We start from the raw sequence: 16900 nt of genomic DNA, 5'->3' as shown, positions 1-16900 counted from the left end.
ACTTTTCAACTATCCAAAGCCTTCCAAGTGGGGAACAATTATCTTAAGATTAAAGAGTGTCATTAATGCTACTGTCTGGAAGTCTGTTCATGCCTTGTAACAGATGGCAATGCTCTCAAGAACCCACTTCATTTTGTGCTTTTATTTTGGAGCTTGATTCAAATACACAGAATACAGGGCTCTTCCAAAGATACTCTGGAATTCCCAACATGTGTTCTTGGTTCTTAGAGAAACCATACTTTGTTACCTCAAAAGCATTATTATGGCTACTATTAGCAGTAATGAAAATGAATGTCATATATATTTCTATATATTCTAGAAGTAGGTTTTGTGCAAGCTATAGGCCACTACTGAAGTCTTATCTATATGCCAAAGTATTACCAATCTTCTTTTTTTAATAAATTGCTTTAAATTTTATTTATTTATTTACTTAATTATTTGGCTGTGCTGGGCCTTTGTTGCTACATTCGGGCTCTCTCTAGTTGTGGTGAGTGGAGGCTACTCTCTAGGTACAGTGTGGGCTTCTCATTGTGGTGGCTTCTCTTGTTGCAGAGCACGGGCTCTAGAGCATAAGGGCTTCATAACTAATGAGCAGTTACTGCGCAGGGGGTTAGTTGCTCCGACGCATGTGGAATCTTCCTGGACCAGGGATCAAACCTGTGTCCCCTGCATTGGCAGGCAGATTCTTAACCACTGGAAGAATCACCAGCAAAATCCCACCAGTTTTCTTTATCTCTAAATTACCATAAATCCCAAGTAAATAAACCCTTTGCCTTGATAATGTACTTTTACCAGAAAGAAGCAAATGACAAGGATCTAAAGCAATGACTGGAATTGAGGCTAAAATCACCTTCTTACGTCCTGATTACCTATCCAGTTTCTGTTACCTGCTTCTATTTATAGGAACAGAGGCAGGCAGTGATGATGCAAGTTGTCTGAATCTGTACAAGCGTTTGGGTGAATTTAAAGGTACAGAAATTTTTTCCTACAGTTGAAGAAGATAAAAAATATAGGCCAAAATGGGAACTGTTATGAGTAAAATAAGACCTTATAGGTGTCAAAGAATTTCTGTTTTGTTTCATTAGTTTTTCTAGGTATATTTTACTCTAGTTTGTAATTTATATACAAATCATTTGGACTTTAGTGTTTAATAATTTTTTTTAAATGGAAAGAAGCTGCAATGTATAATCATCACTGGTTTTCAGTCTACAAAGCACATCACGACATTCAGGACTCTGGACTGGACTATTAGACTGTACTCTTTCTGCAGTTGGGGTGCAAGTTTTTCCTTTCCTATCTAAATACCTCCCATTGTACCCCGCAAATAGTGCTTTCAAACATTTCATGAATTAAGTGACTGATACTTTGAGGTCCATGGACTGTGGGTCTGTAGTCCTCTTCTGTCACTGGGTGGCAGCATACATGCACTGTGGAGACTTTTACTGATGGGAAGTGTAACTCTAAAAGGTGTGCAGGTGTCAGCTTTGGCAGGTTTGGTGAGCTGACTGTGCACATTGATTTCTTTTTTTTTTTTTTTTTTTTTTCATTTGTTTTTTTTCTTTATTTTTCAGTGGGTTTTGTCATACATTGACATGAATCAACCATAGAGTTACACGTATTTCTAACTCTGTTCAGTGATGTCATGATGGCAGTCTGAAATTGGCCAGGGTGGAAGTATTTACACTGCAGAAATGGGCAAACTCTACAAAACAGGGCTTTCTCTCTGAGAACAGTTTCCACCAGCTCACAAGTGATTGTAATAGATTTACAACAGCATCCATACAATATGTTAATCCCAGTTCTAGTATATCCAAAGCCACTTTTGACCAAAGTTGTATTGCAGAGTACTGAAAATTTACAAGAAACATCAGGACATTAAATGAATTTGCTTTAAACTTGGCTATTGCATGAACCTTACTCTTTCAGAATCTATGAAAGGAAAAAGGAAAGTAGCTAGTGGTATCACTAGAAAAGCAGCCTGAATTAATCAAAGTTTTAATCTGCTTATTTGGTTTATGATTAAGGCCTAGTGGAGAGCATAACCCAAGTATCTATATCTTCTGATAATTTTTGTTAGCATACCTGTTCTTTCTTAATGATGGAAGAAATTAATTTTATCCATAACACTGTAGATATTAAAATCTGTCTCATTTTTGTTATAGTTTCCAGATCAGTTGTTTACTTTTGTATCTGTTTAGTGGTGGCCTTCCACTCTCTGTCTCCCCATCCCCATCCTAATTATAAGGTCCTTGCAGGCAGAAATTGCTCCTCTCTTCTTCATCCTTCTATCCCTGGCACCTAATACTGCCTAACACTGTACCTGGTGTGCATAGTTGGCCCATAATTTAATGAATGAAGGTTAAGCCAAGGGATACCTGTAAACATGTCATGCCTCCCATTTCACACCAGTTCAAATGATGTGTCTAAAATCTCAGTTATATGAACCACATTCCAAGAATACAAATATAGCTCAAGTTGTAAAAGATTAAGGGCAACACCACGTGCTAACTCAACCTGTTACCATGGTTTCTTTAGGTAAGAATCAAGATAACCTTGAAGCCTTCACTTACCTGAGGTTGAGAGGGGCTGGCAGTGAAGTGAAAGGTAACATTTGTCCTGAGAAATACAAGGGAAAGGGGGGAAAGTGAAAGAAAAACATAAGTTAGCAAGCAAAAGTTATTTCTTAAAAAAATCTCAAACTAGATGCAAGAAAAGCCCTACCCTTTGAGAAAGCAGTTCTGTCTGGGCCCATAAGAGTGACAAAGTACACTGCATGGGAACTTGGTGGTTTCAGTTGTCAAGAATGATTAAGTTGGGAAGGGATCAATTTTATGTCTTTATAAAATAAACCCATAAAGTTATACCTATACAAGTAAGTACTTTGACTTTTATAGACACATTTGTTTTCAGATTCTCTTAAGATTTTACACTCAACTATAGGTTTTAGGTGTCAGAAGTGGGCTGAGAATGGAAAAGAAGGCTTGAGGTTCTTTTGCATAATTCAGATAGAACTTAAAAATAATTTTGATGTATCCATGGCAAAAATATCACTTTTTAAAAAGCATGATGAATAGATAATCACCATGGGAGGGTCTCTAGGGATAGGAGCTTGCTTTTCCTGCCCCAAGCACCCCACAGTTGTCTACATTTCCCTCCAAGATCAGGTCTTCTTTAGGTTAGACATTGCCTTCTAAGACCCTTCTTAAAATGCACATACCACCAAAAAAATATACTGAAGTTATTTTCTTTTCAATTATCAATTTTCTATAAATTATTTTGTTATATATCTGCATCTTCTGTGAAAGACAGCAATGATCCAGCACTGAGGAGAGTGTGAGGAGGGTGTGGGAAACATACATTTGTAGCATAGAGTGCTATTGGGAAGGACACATGTGAACAATTCAAGAGTCTGGAAAATGCAAAAACAGATTAGGTCTTCTCTGTAGTCATGCAAGGGCTGTTTGGGGCTTTTGTTCTTTCTGGTTCTTGTCTCATCTTTAATTGTGAGGATCACTCACACATACTCACTGTACTCTCAATGCCTGCATCAGGAGAATGGCATGATCCCAACCCCTCAATGTGACCTGAACTTCTGGAAACCTGAACTTTTGGGGCCCCTCCCCAGCTTCATCCCCTGATGCTCTCTAAAGAGTCTTTTTTATCCACTCCTCATTTTTCCCTTTATAAAAATTAAACCATTTAAAATTTTTACTAAAGATTCCTTTAGAAAGGGCATGTCAAGACATTGAAGCATGAAATCTGTAATTGGAGGTGTTGTTTAGAAGTCACAGATTTTGAACACTGTTTCTAAAGGTAATGACAAATAATTTAGACCATTAGCAGACTAGACATAGAATTTAGCAATAGATACAATTTATATATATATATATCCACTCTCAATAGAAATCATCATTAGAGTCAAGGGTTGGTCCTGCTGAAGCATGGTTAATAACACGTGACCTTACGTGACGTAAAGAAGCTGAAGTTGGTGTCAAATCCAGCTCTGGGCGTGCTCTGAGACTCCACAGCCAGAGTCAGGAACCACGTGCTGTGAATGGTTCTCTGCAGCATGGGGAATGTCATCTGCAGTTACCAGGGCAACACGGGCCCTCAGTTCTGTCTGTTGCCAGGTCAGGGGAACAAAAAGGACAGTGGTTTTCTTGGCTGGCAACAGACAGGTTAAGATTTCCAGAAGCAAACAGTTTTCATTGGCCAGAAATTTATTTTTAAATTCTCCCCTGTCATTTGCATTCCAGTTAAGACTGAATGTGTGGACATGGATAGGAATTTTCTGGGTTTTTTCCCCCTTGTTCTTTCTGTTTTCTTTACTAGTACAACACATACAAACTTTGAAAACATATTTTCCTTAAGACTATCACATGTAATCTTCTCTTTCTCCTGGAGTCAACAGTGTGTGCAAAATAAACATGGTGTCTGCTGCAGATGAAAGGTTCTGTTTCCTTCCCCATAGGCCTCAGCAGAGGTGGAGAAGGTTTATTTTATCAGGGGTCATTAAACAACAGAACAAGTCTAATTGAAACACATGTACACCTTCAGTTTTAGAGAAGGAAGTGTGTAATTTTTGACTTATTTATTTGAAAAAATTAAACACAGGAAACATGTTTACCTAATAAATAAGAAAACCTGAAAACTAACTTTGTTTCCTCACTGTGGCTAGCTTGAGGAAGAGTGAAAGAGAAAAAGAACAGAGGAGTTAAGAGAGATTGGAGAAGAGGGGAGAGGGGTCCATGGGGAAGGGAGAGAGAGAGAGAGTGTGTGTACGAGGTAATGAAACAGGACAAGGAAAGGGAGATGGGAAGAAAGGATCAGTGGAAAGACAAAGTCTAAAGCTAAGTCATTTTTTGAGGGGAGTCAGAGAAGACTGTGAGATTAATATTCATCTTATTATATGACAGCAAGCCCCTAGCACAGACCAGAGTGGGGATTCAAAACCCTCACTTTGTTTGTCGAAGGAAATTACTCTGGTTATTCACCTGGACTATGGACTTCAGAGTATCAATTCCTGTTATCTCCTTCCTGCCATCTGTCATGAACTGACTTTGTTTACCACAAATCTCTCCACAGCCCTCCACCATCTGTAGCCCTCCACCTCATGGCTCTGGTCAGAGTATAAACTCTCCATGCATGCGCTAAATTCTGTCCTTTCTTCTCTTCTCTGGGACTTTGCTTCTAGAAAAATCCAACTGTCCTATAAACTTTATTTGCATTGCTTCTCCTTGGTTTACAAACATACTCTAGTCTCAACCATTTTCAAAGTAATTAACAGCAAAAGCACCCAACAAAGTTGTACTCTTTCCCCTGAATTTCCCTCCTTCGATGCCATTCTGTATCCTCCCTCTCCTTCACAGATCAGCCTCTTCACAGGGTGCTGTGCTCCCATTCCTCATTCCCCTTTCCTTCTCCACTGCTGTCAGGGTTCTTTCCCTACCATCTCCCTGAGGTTGCCAGTCACCTCCTCTTGGCTAAATCCAGTGACTTAATCCCTAATGTTCTTTCCCTCTCTGTGACATTTAACACTGACTACCACACCTTCTTCTGTATGGGCTTCCCTGGTGGCTCATATGGTAAAGCATCTGTCTGCAATGCTGGAGACCCTGGTTCAATCCCTGGGTCGGGAAGATCCCCTGGAGAAGGAAATGGCAACCCACTTCAGTACTCTTGCCTGGAATCCCATGGACAGAGAAGTCTGGTAGGCTACAGTCTGTGGGGTCGCAAGGAGTCAGACACGACTGAGTGACTTTACTTACTTTACTTTACCACAACTTCTGCCTTAGAACTCTTCCCTTCCGTGGACTCTGTGACACCTGCTTTCCTGAGTTTTCTCTCATGCATCTGACCATGCCGACTCAGCTTCTTCTGAGAGTTCCTGTTTCTCAGACCATCCCTTGCATGAGGATGTGACACACAGTCCTGTTTTTGATCTCCTCATTTTCCTTAACCATATATATCTTCATTCATGTATGTATAACCACGTTATAATTGCCATAAAAATCTCATATATATGTGTGTATGTATATGTCTGTATACACACACACACACACACAGTTGCTGCAACAATGCCAGAGAATCACAAGATTCCACATTCAGCCCAGGGCTACCTCCAGAGCTCCACTCACTGAAGAGTGTTTCTCTGCTGGGCTTCTGCACTTCACTGTCCCTCAAGGCATCTCAAACTTCGTATATGATCAAAATGGAATGTACTACCCTTTTCTTGACCCTTATCTGCCACGTCTGTCCATAGGCCTCACCTGACTTCTGACATCATTGTTGGAGTCATCTTGGATTCCTCTCCACAACTACTGCTCACTCTGTCTTCCTGATTCTATTAGTATAAATGTAACACCTGAAGCACTGTCTGTGCTCAAGTAACATCCAATAAGAAAACAAACACGAATCTGAAAAGCAATGTAAATCATTATGTAGTCTACCCCAAATACCAAAGGGCAATTACATACGATGATGCATAGCAAAATGGTCTAAAAGCCTCTTCACTCATCCATTTCCTCAAAAATCTATTGCTCTTTACAGCACAATAGCTACACTAGCACACTGAAAACTCTCTCTCAAACCAGACTCAAAATCCCACTTAGAAGTTTACAGGAGGGTTGAAGGATTCGAGTACTCATATAAGACTGTATTTTTAAAATTTTAATTTAATTTATTTTTTAATTGAAGGATAGTTGCTTTGCAGAGTTTTGTTGTTTTCTGTCAAACATCAACATGAATCAGTTGTAGGTATACATATGTCTGCTCCTTGTTTGACCATGCCACATGTATTTTTTGGATTTGTAAATTGTCCCCATGTGTATTATTTGACTCTTTTTCTCCATTACAACTTTGTTGCCACCATAATATATTCAGGTCCTGATAATTCTTTATTCTTCTCTATTCAAATTCAAATTTTATTCTCTTCATTTGCCTATGTGCCTCTAAACTGGCCTCTCCAATTCATCTTCCACATGGCTACCAAAATCATCTGAAAGATCAGATTCATTAGTGGCTTCCATAACCTGTATGGTGAAGTCTAAAACCCCTGGTACAGCATAAAGATCTCCAAGAGCAAGGATGGGGTACTGCCTGCTTCTCCCCTTGTCTCCTGTAACTTCGCCTGGGGCACCACGTGGCCCAGCCTTCCACGTGAAGCTTCTCTTTAGTGGGTACTGTGTTGCTCAGCCCTCTCTCCTGAGCATTGTGCTGGTGTACATTTGACACTCTGCTGAGCACCTGCACTTCAAGTTCAGCATGAATTTATCATCTCTTCCTTCCCTCCTCAAAATTCTCATTTTCTCTTAGAGGCACCGTCATCTACAAGTTACATGGTCATCCTTGACTCTCCCATTTCCCTTACCCCAAATATTCAATCAAGCTTTGTCAACTTCACCTCCAAATTTTTCCATTCATCTCGTTATTATTTATGTTGATCACAGCATCAGTACTTTTAATTTCTCTGCCTCCAGTCTTGCCCCCTTCAAATCCATTCTCCACATACCTATGACAGTTTAGACAACTGTCTAAATTTCTTAACGGCCCTTCCAAGCTCCTCCCACCCCAGGGTCAGGTGTCTACCTATTCCTGCAGCCTTCTGCTCTTCCCTGTCTACAGCATCATACTCTGGCACACTGAACACCAGAGCAATGGTGTCTGGGAAAAGAAGTGAGGGAAAAACTGGGGTGTGTGTGTGTGTATGTGTGTGTAGGCAGGTGCAGGAGAATTAAGACAGCAAGGAGTAATGCTTAAAAGAATAATTTTATTTTTAAGCTGGATTTAAATAAAGAAGTGCTTCTTGGAATTGAGAAACATTTTTAGGTCAACAAAAATTCAGAAGGCAGTTTTAAAACAGAAAGTAGAAATAGCATGTTACAGTGGGAAGAACTGAGAACTGCAAGTCAGAGTCAAATCTAGTCTTGATTTTGCCCTTTCCCAGCTGTGTGAGTGTGTACAAATCACTTAACCTCTCTGGGTATCAGTTTGCTCATCTGTAAAAATGAAATGAGTGAATTCAATCCCCAAATGTCCTTCTATTCTTAAAGTTTATAATTGGAGAAAAAAAATCCCAGGATATGTTTCACGTACCTTCTAGTCTGACACAGAAAAACAAACAAGAGAAACTTCAGTGTTAGGAAAGTTGAGTTAATTCTTCAGTGTTTCTCTCAATACCTAGAGTCCAGATGTTCCCAGTCCTCAGCTCTTGCCTGATCCATCATTCTCTGGATTTCTGGGCCTCCAGCAATGCAGGATCCCTGGTTCTATCCCTGGGTCGGGAAGATCCCTTGGAGAAGGAAATGGCTACCCACTCCAGTATTCAGCCTGGAGAATTCCATAGGCAGAGGAACCTGGCAGGCTACCATCCATGGGGTTGCAAAGAGTTAGACACAACCGACTGACTAACACACAGCCAAGGCTAGTGTGGGACAATCCAGAGCCAAGGAGGAGGGGACATATAAATCTCAGTTACATCTCTTTTCTGGCTTATCTTAGTCTCAGAAAAGCTCTTGTAACTATGTACCTTTTGAAATGGTCTTGAATGTCTGGTTGCTGAAGTCAGGTCACATTGTGAGAGGCGGAAACAAAAAGCAATCTGAGGGATTTGCAATTTCACTACATGTGAATCATTCATTAACACTCGCAGGCTTGTGACCTTATGACTTCAGTTTCACAGAATTCAGTTCTCCAAAGTGTCTAATTAGCCTTAGAGATACCAGCCCTAGAATTCAAGTACACTGCTACCAAGTGACAGTGACAGGTTAGACACATAGAGACCAGTTAGTAGATGCAAGGCTTCTCTGCAGCTCAAAATGCCCTCTGTTCAAGTAATGTGTTTCAACTCCTTCAGATTATGAGCACGAATTCCCATACTGTTTAATATCACAGATAAATTTAAATATTAAAACAAACACAAGAACCACATTTAGAAATTGCTTAAGGGTAGTTGTTCTCAACTCTGGCTGCATGTTAGACTCACATGGAGATTCTATTAAAAATATATATACTATAATGATCAAACCTCCCTCCTAGAGACTGATATAACTGATCTTTTTCTGCCTTTTTGGGGGGGTAGGTAGGTGGTTCTCTGCTCTTGAAAACATCACATCACTTTTTTTACTCCGAAGTTAATGGAGGGACTTGTAAAATGCTCTAACTACTTCTCCATCCTTCTGATCATTCATTAATCCATCTGTCCATCTATATGCAGTATATATATACTGTCACAGGGTATAGAGAAGACCAAGATAAATATTTGATTACTATTAGCAACTCCACTGGCTAAAGACTTCAGAATAAACTGCCTGAGAAAATTTACGGAAAGTTTTATAATGGAGCAGAACATTCTGATCAGAAAAATAAGCTGCAAAAATACGTTTCTCTATAGCTAATAATGCTTTTTGCATTAAGGAATATCTCATATAATATGATATACTATATCAACTTTCTTTTATTTAGTATCGGCATGATATTTCATTTACTATCTTTTATTTACAGTTATACATTCTTTTGTAAAGATTGTACTCTTATAAGCAACATATAAATGGACTCAAATATGCCAAGTAAAAGACTAATTTAGAAAACCCATCACATATGATATGTTGTTCATTTTCATTGGGTAAATATAAACACTGATTCTCCTTCTGAGATTTTTCTGACTCTGTCCCAAAGTTCTAGTGAGAGGTCAAAGTCGGGATTGTTTTCTCAAGTAGTTTCTGGCCCTGAGATCTCCTCATTTTTGCCCCAGAAAACCTATTCACTCCACTGAAATGGAGTCTGAACCTGAGCAGTGCTCAGACTTGTAGGCTCTAAGATCCTCAACCAGAAGAAACCAGAGCCACAGAAGGGTGGCTGATACTGGAGATGGCAACCAAAATCTTGCCAGAGTTTTCTTATTGATTTGTAGAGGTTCTTTATGTATTCTGTATATGAGTCCTTTCTTATGTATGTTGGAAACATATGCTCCAGTCTATGGCTTATTTTTCTGTTCTCTTAATGATACCTTTTGATGAGTACAAATGAAAATTTTAATATAACCAATTTGATGATATATTTTAAAAAGTTTCCTTAGAACACTGAAAAGGGAGGAAATGGTTTGAACCCTTGAGAAACCTTGAGCTTAGAGTAGGATGGGACAGGAAACTCCCTGAAGTTTTTGACCTTATTAAGGAATAACCTTAGCCTTTCTTTTTACCTTTTCACACAGATTTATGCAATATTTTACATAAGTAACCTCTGAGAGGGAACAGATCCTTTGGAGACAATGCCCTCCACTGAATTTGTTAGACTCCATGTCTAATGTAAACAATTTGAGATGATGTATCCTGACTGATTTGGTTTCAAAAGACAGTAGTGCAAGGAGAAGGAGGAAGCAGTCATTAAGTTTTTTACACAAAGGACAAAGCCACATAAAATATTATTTTCAGTCTGTATACATTCCTAACCAGAAAGAGAAAACTGGAATAGTAGTAAGGACGAGAAAAGCAACTTAAGATCTTCCTTAAAACAAAACTAAAACTGCCTTCAGGAAAGTGGCACTGGTGAGGAACACAGAAGTACCCATCACCAGTGCTTGGACATCACTCTAGCTTGGATGACAGACAGGAGGGGGTCTTCACAGACCCCCAGGAATGGATACGCCTGTCAGGTCCACCACTCTCCCCTCTGCTCCAGTCCCCTTCTGCCTCCCTGTTGCACAGGTTAAGACCCTGCTGCCCAGCTGTGAGCAGGGGAGCTCAGAAGGTGCACAGACAATATGTCAAGTGGATGACTTCCTTCTGGAGTGCTGATCTGGAAGGGAGGAAGCAGGATCAAGCACGCACAGCACAGGAAGAGCAGACAGGAGAACAGAGAAAGGCCACAAGGAGTCCTGCTTACTGCAGCTGGAAGTGCTTGAGCTTGGTAACCAGCAGTTTGTACTGGGCACCCAGGGGCGCCATGGATGCGACATCTACAAATATCAGTTGCTCCAGAGGTCCTGTTTCATTGGTTGCTTCTGAGGGGCAAAGGGTACGGCTCACTTCCTGGTAGTTGTAGCTCCTCTGGTATCTGCAGCAGCCAGGGGAGGAAAAACCAGCAAGAAGGAAAAGGACACTCAATGAACAAGCAGGGGAAAGAAACGTTTCCATTCAGTTCTCTCTGAATTTCTTTCCAGGTCCTTATATTTAAAATTTCCTACTGGACCTACTGACAGTGATTTTTACAGCTAACGTACTTGGCACAGAATTGTGTGACATTATAACACAGATATGGGGACTGCTGTGTGCCGACCAGTTTACTTAGGCTGTGCCTGCATCACCACATCACCCTTCTAATTCAATCAGGAAATTAATCAGGTTTTGGAAGGGAAACTGTTCTGATGAAACAACCTGATTCCATTTTGCCACTCTTTAAGTCTTTGCTAAACGAATATAAAGAAAGCCCCAGAGTCCAAGTCAAGGTATCAGAGTCAGTATTTCAGTCCTCACATTCTTAACTTGCAAAATGATTTCACACTGTACTCTGTGCCCATGTCTGCATGCTGTCTGGTTTGTTCTTGCTTGTGTTCTTGTGACCTATATAGTTTCCCCTGTGAAAATATAAACTCCACGAAGAAGGGACTTCATTGTTGTTTTCCACCACTGTATCCCCAGCATCTATCATTTAGTAATGCTCAATAAATATTATGGGATAAAGAAAGCACACTTAGTGAACATTGTGAAGAACGGGAGGTGTCACTCACTTAAGGTGACTGCAAGGCCTAGTTCTGTCCTCCGTGGATGACCCACTAACCAACCAAGACATTCTTCAGGTGCTACAATTCTAGGTTCTTATCAGAGATTATCAAAGAGGAGAGAAGCTGGACAGAGCTGAACCGGTCAGGGCATGTACCATGTCAACGGTTTGCACTTAGCATGCATAGTAGTCAATGTGTCAAACATCTGATTTCTCTAGGGAAAAGACCAGTTGAAGTCTAGGATGTTGAAGGAAAACAAATGTAATGAGGCTGTCAGGGAAGGATCCACTTACAGTCCTTGGAAGAGCAGAGGAACCTGCCAGGACAGCACCTCTTTCTGCTGGCGAACCACAACCAGGACCGGGTAGTCGAGGTTTTCGGAGGAGCTATTCACATACACCCGCACGGCAGTCACCTACGAGCAGGGCAGAGACACAGGAAACACAGATCACATGCACACAGACATGTACATCATAGCTGCCATCTGAAGCTCTGAAAAACTTCAGTTCTTACATCTGCTGCTGACCTTAACCCACTCCAGTATTCTTGTCTGGAGACTCCCATGGACAGAGGAGCCTGGCGGGCTACAGTCCATGGGGTCACAAAGAGTCGGACATGACTGAGTGACTAACACTTTTACTTTTCGCTTTCATAGGTACTCCAAATATCCCAGCTGTCTTCTCCTCATTCCTATTGTAACCACAGTCAGTTTCAACACTGCTGCACAATCACCAGCGGAGATTAGAAAACAAACTGATGCTTGGGTCCAACCCTCAAAATTCTGATTTAAGTCATTTTGGGTGAAGCAAAATTGTGGAGGTGTTGAACGGCAGGCTGAGGAGTTTGAACTGGGCAGTCAACACAAGATTAGGAGAATAAGCCCAGAACAGAAAAAGAAAGATGTCACTGTGCTTCTATTCTTATCTGAATATAAATGGTAAATATACAAATACCTTTAAAAAGAAAAAAAAAGACCTATAAGTGCCTCAACTGCTTACAAACTTTAATTTTAATTTGTAAAATCATTCTGTGCTTTCAACCAAAATGTTATTGCCATGTTTTGTTAAAGCCTAGCAGATGGCCTGATGTTCCCCTAGCCACAGATATGATAGGGGCTGAAGAGTCTTCTCTCTGCCCTTATCCAAGGTATAATCAATCCCTAAATGCTTTTTTAAACCAGCAGCTCCTTTGTTCCCTGGTGGTTCAGACTGTAAAGAATCTGCCTGCAATGCAGACCTAGGTTCAATCCCTGGATGGGGAAGATTCCCTGGAGAAGGAAATGGTAACCCACTCTAGTATTCTTGCATGGGAAATCCCAAGGACAGAGGAGCCTGGAGGGCTATAGTCCATGGGATCGCAAAGAGTCAGACCTGACTGAGAGACTAACACACACAGAAGGATAGTTTTAAACAACTATCATGGTTGTTTAAAAGATAGGAAATTGAACGATGCCCCCTGGATCAAGATGGTTCTAATGTTTTCACTTTTTATAATATTTATACTACAGACAAAAGAAAAGAAAAAGTTTATCTTTCATATCAGATGTTTTCTCCCTAATGTATTTAAGCCTTGAAAGTGAAACTGAATTCTCTCAGTTGTGTCCAACTCTTTGCTCCCCCGTGGACTGTAGCCTACCAGGCTCCTCCGTCCATGGAATTCTCCAGGTAAGAGTACTGGAGTGGGTTGCCATTTCCTTCTCCAGGGGGTCTTCCCGACCCAGGGATTGAACCCAGGTCTCCGGCATTGCGGGCAGATGCTTTACCATCTGAGCCACCAGTGAAGCCCATTTAAGCCTTAGTGTTCTCTTGAAAAGTATGGGAAAGAAATGAAACAAGAAAGCCTTGCAGTGAAACCCTGAAGATCTATGACCTGTTCAAAATGGAAACTGAGAGGCAACAGAGTATCATGGGTATCATAGATTATTACTATTTGGGTCTCATATATCATCCTTGATGAAGTCAGTTTTGCTTTTTAGTGTTAACAACAGTCCAAGATTAATTTATTAATTAGATAAGAAAGCTTGCTCACAAAGGGAGTGTTTTCTTGTGCCCACATTCTACATGTTTCCATGGAAATTATGCAGCAGCTGATCATTGCCAACACCATGTCTCTAATGCAGACTTCTTTCCTAAGCTGTGGATGTTCCACAGGCACAAGGACAAACTGTCTGAAGTGGAACCTGTCACTTCCTTCACATCTAGCTTTAATATCTTCTGAATTTCCTTGCTTTTTTTTTTTTTTTTTGAGGAGGTTGCAGTATGCAGAACTTCCCTGACTGGAAATCAAACTCATGCCGCCTGCAGTGGATGTGCTGAGTCTTAACCACTGGATCATCAGGGAGGTTCTGAATTTCCTTGCTTGTTGAATGAACCACACAGCCATTCGGAGCCTGAGTCATCCCTGATTCCTACTTCTGTAGTATTCTCCATCAGTAGGCCATCAAGTTCTACCACTTCTACCAATTTCATATTGTCCATACCCAGATTCTCCCCTCCCCCATCCATGACACCCTCCTGGTCCAGTCCTTGACCCCCATTGATGGTACCTTATCTAGCCTTTTTATCCCCACGGGTCTACCCCCTCAGATGCCAATTTCAGCTTGGCATTATCCTTCCTTACAAGGCCTTTAGTGGATCTGAGAATTTTCAGATTTACTTTCAAAGGAATGAGAATAGTATTTTTATGAAAAGATAGAACAGAATAATGAATATTCATGTACTTATCACCCAGCTTTTGTTGTTGCTGTTCAGTCACTCAGTTGTGTCTGACTCTTATCCAGCTTTAATAATTATTTTTAAAAGTGTACCATTTTATTTTATTTACACCTCTTCATTCCAATCCCAAAGAAAGGCATTGCCAAAGAATGCTCAAACTACTGCACAATTGCATTCATCTCACATGCTAGCAAAGTAATGCTCAAAATTCTCCAAGCCAGGCTTCAGCAATACGTGAACTGTGAACTTTCAGATGTTCAGCTGTTTTTAGAAAATTCTGTGTGGATCACAACAAACTGGAAAATTCTTGAAGGGATAGGAATTATCAGACCACCTGACCTGCCTCCTGAGAAATCTGTATGCAGGTCAAGAAGCAACAGTTAGAACTGGACATGGAACAACAGACTGGTTCCAAATCGGGAAAGGAGTACATCAAAGCTGTACATTGTCACCCTGCTTACTTAACTTATATGCAGAGTACATCATGAGAAATTCTGGGCTGGATGAAGCAGAAGCTGGAATCAAGATTGCTGGGAGAAATATCAATAACCACAGATATGCAGATGACACCACCCTTATGGCAGAAAATGAAGAACTAAAAAACCTCTTAATGAAAGAGGAGAGAGAAAAAGTTGGCTTAAAGCTCAATATTCAGAAAACTAAGATCATGGCATCCGGTCCCATCACTTCATGGCAAATAGATGGGGAAACAGTGGAAACAGTGTCAGACTTTATTTTGGGGGGTTCCAAAATCACTGCAGATGGGGACTGCAGCCATGAAATTAACAGATGCTTACTCCTTGGAAGAAAAGTTATGACCAACCTCTTTAATGTGACAGCACATTAAAAAGCAGAGACATTACTTTGCCAACAAAGGTCTGTCTAGTCAAGGCTATGGTTTTTCCAGTGGTCATGTATGGATGTGAGAGTTGGACTATAAAGAAAGCTGAGCGCTGAAGAATTGATGCTTTTGAACTGTGGTGTTGGAGAAGACTCTTGAGAGTCCCTTGGATTGGAAGGAGATCCAACCAGTCCATCTTAAAGGAAATCAGTCCTGAATATTCATTGGAAGGATTGATGCTGAAGCTGAAACTCCAGCACTTTAGCCACCTGATGTGAAGAACTGACTCACTTGAAAAGACCCTGATGCTGGGAAAGATTGAAGGCAGGAGGAAAAGGGGATGACAGAGGATGAGATGGTTGGATGGCATCACTGACTCAATGGACGTGAGTTTGAGTAAGCTCCTGGAGTTGGCAATGGACAGAGAAGCCTGGTGTGCTGCAGTCCATGGGGTCACAAAGAGTCGGACACGACTGAACAACTGAACTGAACTGAACTCCATTTCCCACACACATCTTTTTTTGATTATTTTATATATCAAAGATGATACCATTTTATCTGTAAATATTTCAATCCATATCTCTAAGAGATAAGGCCTCCTCTTTTTAGTATAACATATTACCATTATCTTACTTAATAAAATTAATGTTAATTTTAAAAATTATCCAATACCAACACAGGGATTCCCTAATAGCTCAGTTGGTAAAGAATCCGCCTGAAAAGCTGAAGACCCCGGTTCAATTCCTGGGTTGGGAAAATCCCCTGGAGAAGGGAAAGGCTACCCACTCCAGTATTCTGGCCTGGATAATTCCATGGACTGTAAAGTACATGGGATCGCAGAGTCGGACACGACTGAGCGGACGTCAGAAGAAGAACAAAGTGTTTGAATTTCTTCATTTATTTAAAAATTGTGTTTTTCAGTATTAAAAATATTTTGAGTACAAAGAAGATCCATATATTTCATTTGGTTGATAAGAATTTTGAATCTCTTTTAATCTAAAGGCAACCCTCCCCACCACAACACTCTTTGGCATTTATTTGTTGAAGAAATCTGCTCACAGAGCAGTACAAATCTGATACACTCATATTCTAGATTTTGTTGGTAGCACCTTTTGGTGTCATAAAACAAGTTCCTTTATCCCTTCTATTTTTTATAGACTGGCAGTTAGGACTAGAGGCTTGATTAGATTCGTGTAACTACATCTCTCAATCTTTTCCTTGGTTTTTGAATTAGAGTCCAGAAAGTTTTCACCACTCCAGATTGCTGAAGCCTGTATTTTCTTCTAGTATTTTATGATATCATATTATTAATACTTAAATCTCTATCCCTTTGTGATCAACACTAGTATATGGTATGAGGAATGATTTTAATTTTGTCTTTTTTTTTTTTTTCCCAATATGGCTCTCCAGTTGTCCCAACACTACCTATTAACAAGTTCATCTTTTCTCCACTGGTTTGAATCACTCAGGGCTTTTCTTAATCACTGTCTTGTTCTCTAGTTTATTTGCCTGGTAGTCCCCCACATGCCTAATTCCTTGCTGTTTGTCAAAAGGGCAGTGTTTCAGATATCTGGCCTTTTAATTTCATTCTCATCCCTAATGTCCTTTTTGGACAAGTCTTCCCTG

The 16900-nt window shown here is 40.4% G+C and overlaps 1 protein-coding gene across 5 annotated transcripts in view; it reads right to left on the bottom strand.

The window, feature by feature from the left end:
- SIDT1 (SID1 transmembrane family member 1) overlaps window positions 1–16900 on the bottom strand; it is a 99717-nt gene that overhangs the window by 56348 nt on the left and 26469 nt on the right. For all 5 annotated transcript variants that reach the window (XM_065943658.1, XM_065943659.1, XM_065943657.1 and 2 more), the window contains exons 2-4: window positions 12013–12134; window positions 10882–11052; window positions 2571–2616 (exon numbers count right to left, since the gene is read on the bottom strand). In XM_065943658.1, the coding sequence (XP_065799730.1) occupies window positions 2571–2616; window positions 10882–11052; window positions 12013–12134 (339 nt within the window). The remainder of the gene's footprint in view (window positions 1–2570; window positions 2617–10881; window positions 11053–12012; window positions 12135–16900) is intronic.

The sequence above is a fragment of the Muntiacus reevesi genome, chromosome 8 (genome assembly GCF_963930625.1).
Source record: "Muntiacus reevesi chromosome 8, mMunRee1.1, whole genome shotgun sequence".
In the NCBI taxonomy this organism is placed as follows: domain Eukaryota; kingdom Metazoa; phylum Chordata; class Mammalia; order Artiodactyla; family Cervidae; genus Muntiacus; species Muntiacus reevesi.
The sequence above is the reverse complement of the archived record's forward strand: the minus strand, read 5'-3'. Positions and strand labels throughout refer to the sequence as shown.